Consider the following 15,365-nt stretch of genomic DNA (forward strand, 5'->3'; position numbering starts at 1 on the left):
GAGAGACCAGAATCTCCTGCAAATATTCCCTTGTTGTTGTAAATCAGCTCGGGCACACAGGGAGACTGGAGAGAGTGGGGGAGACTGGAGAGAGTGCGGGGGGGGGGGGGGGTGACTGGGGCGGGGGGGGTGACTGGAGCGAGGGGGGGCGAGACTGAGCGAGAGCGAGGGGGGGACTGGAGCGAAGGGGGGGACTGGAGCGAGAGAGAGCGAAGGGGGGGACTAGAGCGAGGGGGGGACTGGAGCGAGAGAGAGCGAGGGGGGGAACTGGAGCGAGAGAGAGCGAGGGGGGGAACTGGAGCGAGGGGGGGACTGGAGCGAGAGAGAGCGAGGGGGTGACATTTCCAGAGGGAGGGAGGGAGACTGGAGGGAGGGAGACTGGAGGGAGAGAGGGAGACTGGAGAGAGGGAGACTGGAGAGAGGGAGACTGGAGAGAGGGAGACTGGAGAGAGGGAGACTGGAGAGAGGGAGACTGGAGAGACTGGGGGAGACTGGAGAGACTGGGGGAGACTGGAGAGACTGGGTGAGACTGGAGAGACTGGGTGAGACTGGAGAGACTGGGTGAGACTGGAGAGACTGGGTGAGACTGGAGAGACTGGGTGAGACTGGGTGAGACTGGAGAGACTGGGTGAGACTGGAGAGACTGGGAGAGACTGGGTGAGACTGGGAGAGACTGGGTGAGACTGGGAGAGACTGGGTGAGACTGGGTGAGACTGGGGGAGACTGGGTGAGACTGGGTGAGACTGGAGAGGGGGAGACTGGGTGAGACTGGAGAGGGGGAGACTGGGTGAGACTGGAGAGGGGGAGACTGGAGAGGGAGAGAGAGTGAGTGGAAGGCTGAGTCCCAGCCAGATGGTTCAACATTCATGCCCCATCACTGTTTACTCCCAGTCCTCGTGTCAACAGCGTGGGCCTGCCTTCAGAGAGGCGTGCTGCAGCTAGCCCTGTCACAGCAGGTCTTCCCTGTTGGTGTCCCCCTCCTTTGACTCCATTGGCTGAGGCTGCCCATAGCGCTAGTCTAATACAGCAAGGCACAGGACAGCTAGCTTGGTCCCAGATCTTTTTGTGCTGTCTTGCCAACGGTCATTGACACTGATCAGAGAAGTTAGCAAGATGGCACAAACTGATCTGGGACCAGGCTAAAGGACAGCCACCGAGGTCTGTCACTTGCATGTATCCTTTCCCTTTGTTATTATTTCAAAGTGAGGAAGAATTGTGCTGTTCTTGATGACAATGTAATCAAACTCACCCCCCCCCCCCCCAAATCTAAACTATCATACCGACAATAATAGTGTTCTTTCAAATACTTTTCTCTCATATCTAGCATTTTGTACCCCGAACCTTGAGTGTTGGGATTCCAATCATGTGTGAGAATGAGAGGGGAGGCTGGGTGATTATGAGAATGGAGGGGGGGGGGGGGGGGGAGTTGCACAGAGGGTGTGAATGTAAACCCCTCTCTTCCTGACTATGATGGTGAGAAGGGTGAGACTCTAGCGTTGACTCTGAGAGGAGTCAGTCCAGAGAAAGGGAATGGGGGGGGGGGGGGGGGGGGGGGGGGGGGAACGACGACTACTGACTGCCACTCTGTTCTTGTGATCCTCTTTAACTCCTCAATGCTGATTAATCAGATCGGAATGGCATGCATGGGGAATTTACACTCTGCTTTCAAAGGGAGGGGTGCCGGGCTGGGATATCGTGATCAAACGGGTCCTTTTTTTCTTTTATTTTTGCTCCACACTGGAGCGCATGAAGTGAGTCCCGAAATTGGGTCAGCTTAGCTCACGTGTGGAGAGTCAGTAGTTAGGCTTTCCCCTGCTCCACAGTTCCTCCCCTCGGCCTGGAAAAACACCAGCAGTCTGAGCCTGACAACAGACACCACTGCAAGCCACCAGGCTGTGGCTATGGCGCACACAGTCCTTCTCACACACAACCACATATTCTGATCACTCTGACACGGGATGAACTGCTCCGTAGACGTGTGTGTGTACTGCCACATGCAAATCAGGCACTATTCAAAGCACTCATGTCAGTACGCTGAACACACACACACACACACACACACACACACACACACACACACACACACACACACACACACACACACACACACACACACACACACACACACACACACACACACACACACACAGCTCAGCTCAGCTGAGCTGGTCTGCCTCACATGATCTTATGCCTCAGCTACAAACAAATTCCATTGTCGCTTTGTTTTTGCACTTGAGCTTTTAGAAATGGGCTGTTGTGCGTTTGAGCATTTTTATTTAGGGATGTTTTGAATTAACGTGAATTTCGTCCGTGTGGAGAAACATGTAGCAGCCTCTGCTTCTATGCAAATGTTGTTGATCAGTCGGCTAATATAAGTCTGCAAACGGTTTGTTTGTCATCCGTGGACTCCACGGGTTTAGCCAAAACGAGCTAAAAAATAATCAATACATGCCCACACTCCTATTGAATATACATTCACCTGTAATTGTGAATAGGCCTAAGCCATCTTCATTTTCCCAGTTCATCAAGAGATTTACCATTCAAATAAAGTATTACCATTATGTTAGATTGGTAAAAACAAAGTCACATTTTTTTTTATTTTGTATCTAGGAAATGTTCTCATCCAAATGGTCAAATGTATTGATGTTGAGCGTTGGCCTAAAATATCGTCCATCCGCCTCCTTGACCCCCAAAAATCGGTATTGGCATCGGCCCTAAACAAATATCAATGTTGGTCGTTCTCTACCTTCCAACGCTACCGCTGTCTGGACAACAGCCAGAGTGTGGTCAAGACATCTGCTGCAACTTCATATTTAGTGTGTCAGGTCTGCTGCACCTGGGAGCTGAAGGTATGGCAACACACTCCCAACAGCCATGTATGCTTAAACATACACTACACGACCAAAAGTAGGTGGACACCTGCTCGTCCAACATCTCATTTCAAAATCAAGGGCATTAATGGAGTTGGTCCCCCCCTTTACTGCTTTAACAGCCTCCACTCCTCTGGGAAGGTGGTCTTCTAACTGTAAATACTCATCTCAACTAGTTTAAAGGCCCAGTGCCGTCAAAAATTTGATTTTCCTGTGTTTTTATATTTCTTATATATGTGTATATATATATTTCTAAACTATGAGGTTGGAATGATACATAGAAATTATGATAATGCCGTTTTGGTATATATATCAGCCTGTTTTTGTTGGATTGAGTTTTGGCCTGCCTGGTGACATCACCAAACCAATAACAGAGAGGTTGAGTACAGACCCACTGAGCAATGGTGTTTTGTTGATTTTATAAGTCAATATATGATAAAACCTTACTATTGACTCCCATTTTATCAGGAGGGAAGCTACAACTTCAGAGTTAACAGATGGGGTAAGATGATGAAAGGGCAGTGAAGGCTGGTTCGTTTGGGTCAGAGAGGTGTCACAGCAGCTTGACCTTGAGGTAAAAGGATGTTGAAAGGTCACCCAGACAATCAGGCCCTTTTGGCCAGGCTGACCGATTTTAAACTGAGCTTGACCTAGACCAGAAAAATGACGGCTAACTCAAATGTGCACCTTCAATCATTTGAAGGTGCCGTCATTGTAAGTAAGAATTTGTTCTGAACTGACTTTCCTAGTTAAATGAAATAAAACATTTGCTCAATCGCCGACACCAAGAAGATTCTGCACTTTAAACAGTCATTGTCGGGAGGTGAGGTAAGAGTACTTCGTTGGCGGTGGTAAAGGTTAGACACACACACACACACACACACACACACACACACCAACTAGCTCCATTAGCTTAGTTAAGCCTTTGTCCATCCAGCCTCTACCAGCAGAAGTTGATGAGATGAGCTTTGATGAAAAACAGTCTTGTAGTCTTATTCTATTGGCCTTTCTTTTGAGTGTATTCTTGATTGTTTTTTTGGAGAGAAAGATGTCTCATTTCCGCAACATCTCGGGTAAATAAAGCTGACATTTGTCCTTTGCGGTTTTCAGACAGTAGGGGAGTTGCTCTTCATTGCCTGTAGCCCGAGTGTGAGACCTCATTCTCTAGTCTCAAGGTGTTTTTGTCGGCTGGGTTAACATTTCCACACCTCCCCGTTGACTTGCCAGTCCTCCCCATAACTGCTGCTCTGGCTTTTTCCAAAGGCAGTTATTGGGGAGCTTTAATATGTTCTTTAATGTGGAACAGAGGTTGAAAAACGTGGCTGAGGCAGAGTCTGAGAGAATTCCAGGTGTGAAGCAATGGCTGATGAGCACCTCATGGAATCTAGAGGAAGGTTAACCCTTTAGGAGCATAATATGCTGTACAATGCTTCTCTAAATGCAGCCCATTGAAAACCAGTCCATTTAGGCTAAACCAAACACACCTAGCCTTTCCTAAGACCTAGTCTGGGGAGGTTTCTGCATAAACATCAGAGATGGTTTGGAGAGATAATAGACTAGCGTCTTCACTCTGTCCAGTTCACCAGTAGTGTACAGCAGCTACATTTCTCCAGTCCAGTGCTCCAACACAGTGTTTCTTAATCCGGATCTTGGGGACACCAAGGGTTGCACATTTTAGTCGTTGCCTTAGTGCTAAACCTGATTCAAATCGTCCAAGCTTGATGATTAGTCGATCATTTTGAATTAGCTGTGTAGTGCCATGGCAAACACTAAACATGCACTGCCTTTGGTTCCCCAGGACCAGGACCCCCCCCCCCCCCCCCCCTGCCCAAGCCCTCGGTGAGGAAATGTCACCAGCCTAGCACCCTGAGGCCATGCCACTGAACTGGGGAAGCAGATGGCACTGGCCCAGAGCTATTTTAGGGCTTTTGGGAGCAACTGTCCATTTTGTCACCACTAGAATGCCTGGGAGGTATTAATTAAGCACCAAACGGAAGATAACAGACAAACGGGGATGGAGTACCTGAACGTGTCCACTAGAAACTGTCATTTTCTCCTACCGTCACAAAACATTTTGCTACAGTGTTCCCTAATGAATACAACCCTGGTTTAGGTAGGACCACCATGGACCCCAGCTATTTAAGAGGCAAAATGGAGGCATCACATCGCTCTCCTCCCAGTGCACCTAGAGCTAGGGGGCTGGATATATTCCGTGTTGGCTGTGACCTAACACTCCAGTAATGCTGTGAACATTTGTACGTTTTACTGTACATTGTAAAAAGGTTTGCAAATCCATAATGTTGTACCTGAAGACACAGCACGTTGTGGTTCCTATTGAGTGTCTCGCCACAGTTCAAACCAAACCACACATTTTAAATCTAGAGTACGAGTCAGGGATGTTATTATACCAAGTCGCTATCTTCCATCTCACATTGTTTACCGTTTCGGAGAAACAATGTTGCTATGTCCTCTGGCCTACTGAGTCTGACTATATCGATTAGAATATTATTTTGACACCCTTTTTGACAAGTAGCACAACATGCTCACTCAGGCGTGTCACAATACGGTGATGCTGGCACACGCAATAAGATTTCTTCACTCAAGATAGCCAAACCATGCCCTCATTCAGTTAGAAATAGCAGTATGGGGGGGGGGGGAGGGTGAAAATTGACTTGGTGGGTGTGTGCGTGCGTGCACACACGCTCTTTTTTTTTTTACGGGATTGACTATGCAAAGGATTGCCATATAAGCCCCTCTGTTCTCATGCTGGATTATGACTCGTTGAGAACTGTGAGGAAATGCACATCTGCTCTCATCTGTTGATCTGTTGGATGGTGGTGGCTGTGCTGGTTCCTCCCCTCTCTCTGGTTTTCACCCAGAGAGCACTACAAGTTTCACTGTGGTTTCCAGCCTAGGAGGAGGGGACTGGGCCATATTCATTAAGCCCCGAACGGAAGACTACGGACTGAAAACGAAAGGGACCGTACTCCGTTTCTAAGCATTTGGCTCTTGTCTGCACCTAATGTGGTCCAAACTGTTGAAAATCTTTTATCTGTCTGCTGCGGCTTAGTTTTGAAACGTTTTTGACACGTTTGTGCCGTTCCAGCTTGCGACGGCGGCTGCCACAGTCTCTCTCAGGTTTCTCTCCTATATATAGACACCCACTCGCTAAACCAAGATGTCTGCCCCTGCCATTACCCTTGCTTTGTGGAGATACTGTCGAGACTAAGTGCAGATGTTTAGCACTGCGTTGAAACATGTTGCCCTGTTGGAGCCAACGCGTTAGTTGCACGTTTTCTGTTGGGTAATGGATGTAGAAATATCTGCCATTTAGAGGCAAGGTTGCCTTGCCGGACCATTTCTTTCATTATATGAACCCTGTTTCTCTGCTGTCCATGACGGCATTTTGCTGCTCATGTGTTTGCAAGCCAGCCAGTAGTTTAGTGTTGTTGAAAGGAAGGACTGTGAAATCGAAAGTGTCACTTTAAAATATGGATGCTCATTTGTCTTTGGCTACAGTGACTCATAATCATAACGCAACTGTTCGCGATGAAACAGCCTACACTGTGTGTGTGTGTGTGATTTTATTGTGGCCTTGACAGGTGCCATTTTGTTCCTTCTCTTGTTTCGTGGAAATGAACAATGGAAACGTATTCAGAAGTAGCGTCGTCGTGACGCACCTAGGGCGCATCAGCACCTAGGGCGCATCAGCACCTAGGGCGCATCAGCACCTAGGGCGCATCAGCACCTAGGGCGCATCAGCACCTAGGGCGCATCAGCACCTAGGGCGCATCAGTGGTCGACTTGAGGATCGAGTGTAGGCTTTGACAGCCAGGCTACCACAAACACCAATAATAATCAGTGCAGAGTATCAAGAGTGACATGTTTTATGTTTCCTTCAGTCCTTCCCTATTTGCTGCTTGAGATGAGCTTGGCCGTGTGTGTTGTGTGTTGTGTGTGTGTGTGTGTGAGAGAGAGAGACCGAGCCAGAAGGAGGGGAGATGTACTACAGTTTGTACCAGGAAGTCCTTTCCCTGGTTGGTGTGGAGGATGTCTGGGCATGTCCACACCACACTCTTGTCACCAGAGCAGAATGCATGCTCTGTCACATTCTTTGCGTTGGAATGTGTGTGTGTGAGAGATGTGACACAGGAGAGCGAGATAATTGAATGACTGTTTTCCATAGCCCAGCCTAAATCTTTATTTTGTGTATTACACACGTTTGCCCTGGTTTGGTTTCTCAATGGTTCTAGCTTCATGTTCCGCGGGCGCCTTTTTACCAGGTTATGTAGAACAATATAACGCGTGCTTAGCATGCAACGTTGTATGCTACACGTGTTGTCCCCTCAGAACATTCACATAAGTTCTAGGTTTCGTGTTAGCGTTTCCATGTTTTGTGCTGGTATGGAACACGGTGAGTGTTTTTTTTTGTTTTGTTGTTGTTGTTGCGTATGAGACACTGTTATGTAGGCCGACACGCGCGGGTTATAACCTTTAACATCTTGTTTCTCTACAGGACGCATGGGTCTGAACTTTCACCACCCCGGAGCAGATCACATCATGCCATTGAACAGTGAGTAGCATTTCAAAGCGTATACAATCCTTATCACTCTATGTTACCATGTTATTATGGGCGTGTGTGTGTTTGCTTTAATCGTGGCCACTTTTAAGGGGTTGCCATTGTGTTGCTTCTCTATTTTATGGAAACGAGCGGCAGAAACCGATTCAGAAGTCGTGTCGTCTTAACGCATCTACGCAGGATGACTCGGGGATATGCCCTAGCTTCTAGGGTTGGGGCGGGGATCACCACAGGGCCCATGCCCATACCCATGCTAATCCCACCTCGCACCCCTTGCCAAGTGTTACCCCCTGACACCATAAACCCAGCGTGGACCCCTCTCTCAGCGCAGAGCAGGGAGGAACCGCTGTCAAATACCGTCTGTAAGCCTAGGCCCCCCCCCAACCCCCGTTCCCCCTAGCAGATGGCAAACAGCCCACACCTCTCCGGGTCGTACCATGTGGAAGAGGTCACAGGGTTTGGTCCACACAGGCTCTAGTTGAGGCCGGCAGCAAGAGTTTTTCAATTTTCCGTCTCTAAGAGAGAGAAAAAATCCTCATTTCAGAAATGTCAGAAAATCAATTTTTCTCCCTCTGTCCAGGTTTTAGACAGTGAGTTGTCAAAAGGCTCTTTCTTTCAGCCTTGCCAATTTAATTGACAGGGGAGAGGATTGGGGTGTCCATGGTGACTGGTGGAGCTCAGCTCAAGACATCTGGGAGTGTCAGTCGAGTCCTGGGTCATGTTCATTAGGCACCAATCGAGAGAAAACAGACTGAAACAGGGAGGGACTACCTCTAACCCAGTGTGATTTGAATCAGGTGTAGGGCTAAGGCAAGAACTAAACATTTATTTTTGTTTTCCATTTCAAAACATTTTTGGGTGTTATGGCCTTATGAACACAACCCTGGCTCTCCTTACTTGCCTGTTTGGGGATGCCAGCAGGGAAGCAGTAAGAAAATAGTGGAGAAGAGGATGAATGGAAAGGGAGAAGATATCCAACAAGGCTTATAGTAACTCATTTTACTGCTGTCACAGCTTGACAACACTGTGCCGTCTGTTTTCTCTTCAACTTGTTCTTTTCATCGTCAGTCCTTTGGGGAACGCGTTTGAAATCGGATGTTAAACTGCTCTTCTGGAGCGTTTAACTTAGTCTCCGATCTGCACGGAGCTCCGGCATCTGTCAGAATTGGCGCTCACTGCTGTAGTAGTCTGCCATGTTTTAGACGGCAAGGCTTTGGATGTGAAGAAAGCGGGTTAACGTTAATCTCCTCTTCATTTCTCACCATTGTTTTGCCCAGACTATAGAGACTGGGTCTCCTAACGATTTCTACATCTACCCACTGCTTCTCTTTCTTAGATGAAGGATGAGCCAGTGAGACACCCAGCATGGATTTATGGATAAAGAAGGGCAGGTCTGTGGATAGTTCAAGGAGCTAGCAGGCGTTTTTCCAGTACCGCTCCTCCCCAGGAGATATCCCCCCGTCTTTCCTTCTAAGTCTCCTCTCTGACACTCCTTATTTTTGAGTCTGTGCCAACTCCTGCCATTCCCTCCCTCTCATCCGCCTCCTCGTCTTATTCTCCCTCACCAGGGTGACGGACACACAGTTCCCCCAACACCACTTACTAGTCCACACTAGATCAGTGGGTTCCACTCTTCCACCTTCTTCCCCTTGTTGCTAGGTGCCTTTGTCTCTCCCAAGGCCCATACGGTGGAAGAAGAATGCGGAGAACACCGGTCGGAACAACTCTGCTCTGTGGTGAGAAGAGACCGAGTTTTAATGAAAACCCAGTGAGAGAAGAGGTCTGGATGCAGTGTTTCTGTCAAGAGCAAGGGAGGGAGGGGGGGGGGGGTCACACAATGGCACCATCACAATGGACACCCCCATATTGGTTTCTAGGAGAAGACTTTGTTCTCCGTGACATTTTGACTGTGTGAAGGTCTGTTTAGGGATGCATTACTCACCCCCCACCCACCCACCCACACACTGTCTACTGGCATTAATGTTATAGACTCTTAATACCTCAGTCTGCCTTCTGTCTGCTTTTTTTCTCAGGCACAACCAGGCTCCTATTCAGGCATGTTGGGTGCATTTTTAAAGAAGGTTACGAAATGTCACATGTGAACACACACACACACACACCAAACAACACATTCGTTTAGTTTTTTTCAAGTTAGTGCTTTGCTACCGTATTTCCTGAGCTCGAGCTGATACTCCAAAGTTTTTTTTTGTGAGAGCTCACGCACACGCTAACTAATGAAATGGAGAGAAAGGTCACGACGTCTTATCGCTGCCTGCTGTACCTTTGTGCCTGTTCACTAGATTGCGATCTCCCAGCCAACCCTATCACATGGTAGGGCAGTCCTCCTCTCTCTCTTTTCCTGTCTGGACTCTGAGACTCAGGCTGTCACCTCCATGGCTCCATCCAGGGCAGCTGTGGGTGGAAATTTCCCCACGGGATAAAGACTAATCTTCCACTAGTTCGTGGTAATGGCTAACGACAACCTGTCTAACGTCTCTGCGTGCCGCTTTATCGGTCACATTCATGAATATTCACGCTGCGGAGAAATTAGAGCAAAACGTGAGTTAGGTAGCAGTCCGTGTTTCTTGCCTGAGATTATAACCTGGGTTATAGGGTCTTGTTATTGCAGGTGACTATTTCAGAGTAGTTAGGCCTATTATAACCTCGCCCATTATCCTCTAGTCTAGTCTAGTCTAGCCCGGCTCAGGTACAGTAGGCGCAGCAGGCTTCCTGTGGGATACTGCCAGCCAACCCATAATGACTCCTTGTCTACCTCCATCGCTGATGATTAGGTGTGGCTGTCTGCGTCTGTGGTGTCACTGTTGCCTTGGTGATGTTCTGCCTGGTTGTCTTTCCACGAAACCCATGTCTCTGTCTCTCTCCCTCTCCTTTCCATACCCCTCTGTCTCTCTCTCCCCCCCACCCCTCCCTCTTCCGCTGTTCACAAGCAGCCAGGAGCTATGGCCGCAGAAGAGGTAACGTGTGGAGTTCTACTCTTTCTGCTTGCTAAAATGAACGGGAGGCACGAGCGCAATTGCTTGGCTCTCTCTCCGTACTGGCGTCTCTCTCTCTCTCTCCAAGGCTACCGGGTTCTAGTGGAATGTCACATAATCTGCCTCCATCTGTGCCGTGATTGGATAAAATCCTATTCATTTGTACACGTCTTTTTGTTTTAACGTCATTACATTTCTTTAAACGTCGAGAGGCGGATCATTTTAGTATCTTGAACTTTTTTTTCTCCTCCATTTTTCTTAATGCAACTTTGTTTTCTCTTTTAATATTCTGAGTCATTGTGCTGCTCCTGTATATCGCTATAGGCAACTGCATTGGCTGCTGCTTGTGGATTATTCATGAATTCTCAAGTATAGACCCTCCATATATTATGGACAGTTCCGGAGGAAGTCCATTTGGATTTGGGCCAAAATGTTTAAGTCTAGACCATAAAAACATTGAGGAAAGTACAGTGACTCAAACTGTTTATGTCCTGAATGGCTGAAATGGGTGCTGCGGACATACTCTTCTCTGACTTTTGGAGTGTTCAACTAATTCATACCTTTACTCAGTGAGGAACCCCGGTAACATATGCAACGTTTGTTGCAATGCTTGTATTGTGTGTGTGTGTGTGTGTGTGTGTGTGTGTGTGTGTGTGTGTAACAATTGTAGTACTTTTTTAAGTCTGGCTGTTGGCAGCACATTCGTCCACATGTCGACGGAGCTTATGACTCAGCGATCAGCAAATCGTGCAGTTGTCATCTTCAAGTCAGTACAGCTAATAAAGGGGGAGGCCTCCATCGCCATTTACCACTGTTGTGCACTTACATAGAAAGAGACTATCGCCTTGTACCTGCTGGCATGGTAAATACAACTCTATTTAAAGTAGCCTACGCGTATCTGAGGCTGTAGACGTTGCCTGCAGCACCACTCAGTCAGTGCCATGGAATTAGAACAGAAACGCATAGCAAAATGATATGATCTCTATGGTCAGTACACAGTCCTCTATGTGCTCACATTTGTAATAGGTAATCAACTGCTGTGGCAAATGCCCTCCATCCCTTTGTTCCTATGGCCCGCGGAAACAAGGGTCCATCTGGTGTAAGAAGGCTATGAAGACCCTGTGTTGGTTTGTAATTGGACCAAACTGGATGGACTCGAGGGTGGAGGAGGGCGGGCCCACAAGGTTTTGAAGAAATATAACTCATGAAGAAGCATGATGGTGCTTTGACCTTCCCCTCTAAGGAGGCTATTGTCACCTGTTTTAATAACATGTTTCTCTTCCTTTCTCTTCATGTCCTCCCTGTCTTCTCCTCTTCCGTTCTGTGCCCTTCTATTTTCCCATCTTCTGCCTGTTACTCTTGCTGGTCCCCTCTCTCTATTTCCCCTCCCACCTCTCTCTTTCCAGGTCGCTCTTCACTCTTTCCGTTCGAGGACGGTTTCCTGGACGACGGGCACGGTGACCCCTCTCTGACCCCGGGGTTGAACTCGCCCACGCGCTGTCAAAACGGCGAGAGGATGGAGCGCTACTCCAGGAAGGTGTTCGTCGGAGGCCTTCCCCCTGACATAGATGAAGGTACGGACGGGTGGCAGTGGCACTAGCCTGTGTCCCAGATCTGTTTGGGTTGTCTTGCCAGCCCTTGTGGTCAGTGTTTGTCATGTCAGTGACCATGGAAGTTGGCAAGACCGCACAAACAGATCTTCACTTTACTGTACAATCACTATGTATCCTCACAGAACGTCCATCAACTGCATGGCACGTTAATCAGATGAGTACATGTAGGGTTTTTTGCACTGGTTAGGATAGTGCCAGATGTGGGTCTACAGATGCTGGTAGCCCTTCTGGCTCAGTGGGCTAAAGGGCTGGTTCTGTGTCTGTATGATGCCGCTGTCTGTCATGAAGCCGGTTCTCTGGGACTGTGGACTGACTGGTTATGTTCTGTGGGTTTGAGGCAGTGAGCTGGCAGTCAGTCTGGCAGCAGATCTGATAGTGTGTTATCCCACAAAGTGTGAAGAGGGCCTGACTGCGTGGTAGGACTATGAGCAGTGTCACCATTCCAGATTCCCAATGTGGCTTTCATGAGACACGCACACACACACACACACACTTAAACACACACAGAACACAACACTTGCACAAAACACACACATACATACACATACTAGTACACACATAGAGAACACAACACACACAAAGAGTTTGTGAACAATGCGTGCCCATGACCTCTTGGAATATTTCTGAGTTTCCACAGTACAATGACCCTAGTGAGAACAGAAGCTGTCTGGCCTGGAGTGTGAAGACGTGTTTAATGCAGTAGACTAGTGGACAGCATTTTGGAAAACAAGCAACAATACATTATTTTCCTGGGTTTTGTTGATAGCACACAGTGAGGGGTAGACAGACACATTTTTGTTGTTGTCGGCAGCCTGCTTGTAGACAAATGGTTTCCGTGGGAGAGTGCGCTATGACTGCGTTGACGTGTTGTCTTCATTCATCTTTTTCCTGTAGATGAGATCACCAACAGCTTCCGTCGCTATGGACACCTGGTGGTGGATTGGCCCCACAAAGCCGAGAGCAAGTCCTACTTTCCACCTAAAGGTAAGAAGAGTTTCGCCTTCGCCACACCAGTCTGTAAAATAACAGACCTCAGTCCACAGTAAAAGGTGTTATTGTTCAGTCACTGTCTCAGGGAGATCATGCTGCGCTGCTAAGGCAAAGGTTGTTTGCGAAGGGTTACGTTACCCAGAATTCCAGGGTCAGGTCGTCTCGGGGCATCTGTTTATTAATATGGCGCCCTACTGCTATCTCAGGGATAGAAACACACACACACACACACACACACACAGAGCCCAACTCTGGTCTTGAACCACAGGCTACTGAAGGGCCCAGAGCGCAGTGTTTTTCTGTTTAATACCTGGAGAGTGCAAAGGCTTTCTCCTGGCCCCCCTTCCCTCTTCAGTTTCATTTGGATAGGTGACCATAGCGGAGAAGGCCCTTCCTTTCAGGCCCTGTGCCTGTATCACATCACTCCGCGGCCCATCACACACACAGACACTTCTCTGTGTCATATTAGAGAAACTATTAAAGCAGAAATAGCTGACATTCCTTAGGCCGATGGTAATATGCTGCAGCTGTGAAAACTGCCAGTTTCTTCCCTCTCGCATTTTCAATTTCCCATTTTTTGGGGGGGGATGATCGGCTTTTATTTTCAATAGTCCTCGGCTCTCTATTCCAAAGCTCAGGAGGGGGAAAATGCAGCATCCTTTTAGGGGAATGAGTTACGCTTGAGGCCCGTAGGATTCCTTGTAAGGGAGGGAGGGAAGACTTGGTTAGCCACAAGGAAACCACCACCTCGTGTTGTACTCGCCCATGTGTATTGATGTTGTAATGTAGCATTGGGCCACGTACGTATCTCCCTTTTGAAAACACAGATGCCATGTGAGAATGGCTGAAATCCCTTGTTTACACCATCTTCCTAATTATGCGGTTTGAACTCTGCACGTTGTAGTGGTTGAAAGAGTTAGTGGCGAAGTTCTTAGCAGGAGATGTGTGAGGTTCTGCACGTGTGCTTCTTTGTGTGTGTGTGTGCACGTGTGTGTATCCTATCCTTTCATGCGCTGTAACGGGTGCTTCGCAGATGTGCTATTCCCATCAAGTGGTCATCAATCTCTCCCCGTATTAAAAGTGGTTCCAAGCTGACCTAATGGAAGATGGTAGTCATTTTGTTCCGTCTTATGCCACATTAAAAAGAGCAGTTATGTGTCTCTGTACAATTATGAAACTCTTCTTTTTGGTTTGGAAGATGAGGATAACTCATGTTGTGGCTCCCAGGCCACGCGAAGGGCAGGGCACTGTCTATCTACGGGCTGAACTGGGATCAGTTGCAAGCCCGGGGCCAGATAGGTAGTTAACCCTGATGGACAGGCCTGAGGTCCATTCACGGGCCACTGCACTGTTCCTATACTTCCTAGTACATGTGTCCCATGTCGGGCTTAGTCCCATTCTCTCAGCCTGCCTGTGTCTGTCTGTCGGCCGGATGATGTCACTGACCGGTGAGGTTGCCATGGCGGTGGTGCTGCTCACAACTGCTCATTGAGCCCTGCAGTCCCAGGCGTCACCAACGGTGACGAGCTCCAAACACCACTGAAGTTATTTCTGTCTGCTCCGCACGGCAGTAGCGATGAGCCTGGAAGGGGAGGGGGCTCCTTTGGGGTTTAGAGTGGCTGCTTTTAGGATAATGTGTCTGTGTCAGAGCCTGGATGCTGGGAGCTTATCCATGTTACAGGGGGGTGAGGTGCACATAGGCGGGCTTAGGAGGCAGGGGTCTGACACACAGGCCACTCTAATGATGCCACCGGAGCCCCATTGGCAGTGCCCTCGCCCCTAAGGTTGGTTTAACTCTCTTTACTCATGGTACAGAGAAGGTGTGTGGGGGATGCATCGAGTGATTCTTCACAAATTGAGATGATTAGTGAAGCTTCGTTTCACCTCCTCTGGTCTCAGCTGCCTGTGCTCTCGTCACGCTCCCCTGCCTATTTGTTTTAGGAAAGCAGATATTTGTCTCTCTCTCTCCCCCTCCCTAATTTCTTTCCTCCCTCACTCCCTCCCTCCTTCCTCTCATCATGTAAGCTCCTGTCAGCAGTGCATTTTATTTACTTTCAGTGACAGAGTTCGAGCTCTTAGTGGTTGGTCTGGTTTCTCTCTCTTCACCCATTTTCTCTTCCATATCTCTTCCCCTCCCTCTTTCTATCATTGGTCTGACCAATAGGAACCCACGCTTCAAGATTATTTTGATCACGCGGACTGGGATATGTTCATAGTAGCTTCAGAAAATAACACATATACCGTAATGGTGAATGAGTTTATCAGGAAGTGCATAGGAGATGTTGTACCCACTGTGACTATTAAAACCTACTCCAACCAG

General features: G+C 48.2%; 1 protein-coding gene across 10 annotated transcripts in view; it reads left to right on the top strand.

Moving 5' to 3' along the window:
• The window catches only part of cpeb3 (cytoplasmic polyadenylation element binding protein 3), a 60,252-nt gene that overhangs the window by 25,987 nt on the left and 18,900 nt on the right, over positions 1-15,365 (top strand). For 4 of the 10 annotated variants that reach the window (XM_021580234.3, XM_090216651.1, XM_090216653.1 and 1 more), the window contains exons 4-7: positions 7,387-7,443; positions 10,401-10,424; positions 11,849-12,016; positions 12,950-13,039. In XM_021580234.3, coding sequence (XP_021435909.3) covers positions 7,387-7,443; positions 10,401-10,424; positions 11,849-12,016; positions 12,950-13,039 — 339 coding nt within the window. Of the gene's footprint in view, positions 1-5,769; positions 7,285-7,386; positions 7,444-10,400; positions 10,425-11,848; positions 12,017-12,949; positions 13,040-15,365 lie in introns of those variants that run through there. The other 6 variants (XM_021580236.3, XM_090216654.1, XM_090216656.1 and 3 more) reach the window with 3 other exon arrangements.

The sequence above is a fragment of the Oncorhynchus mykiss genome, chromosome 23 (assembly GCF_057628025.1).
Source record: "Oncorhynchus mykiss isolate SJ-2025 chromosome 23, ASM5762802v1, whole genome shotgun sequence".
Taxonomy (NCBI): Eukaryota; Metazoa; Chordata; class Actinopteri; order Salmoniformes; family Salmonidae; genus Oncorhynchus; species Oncorhynchus mykiss.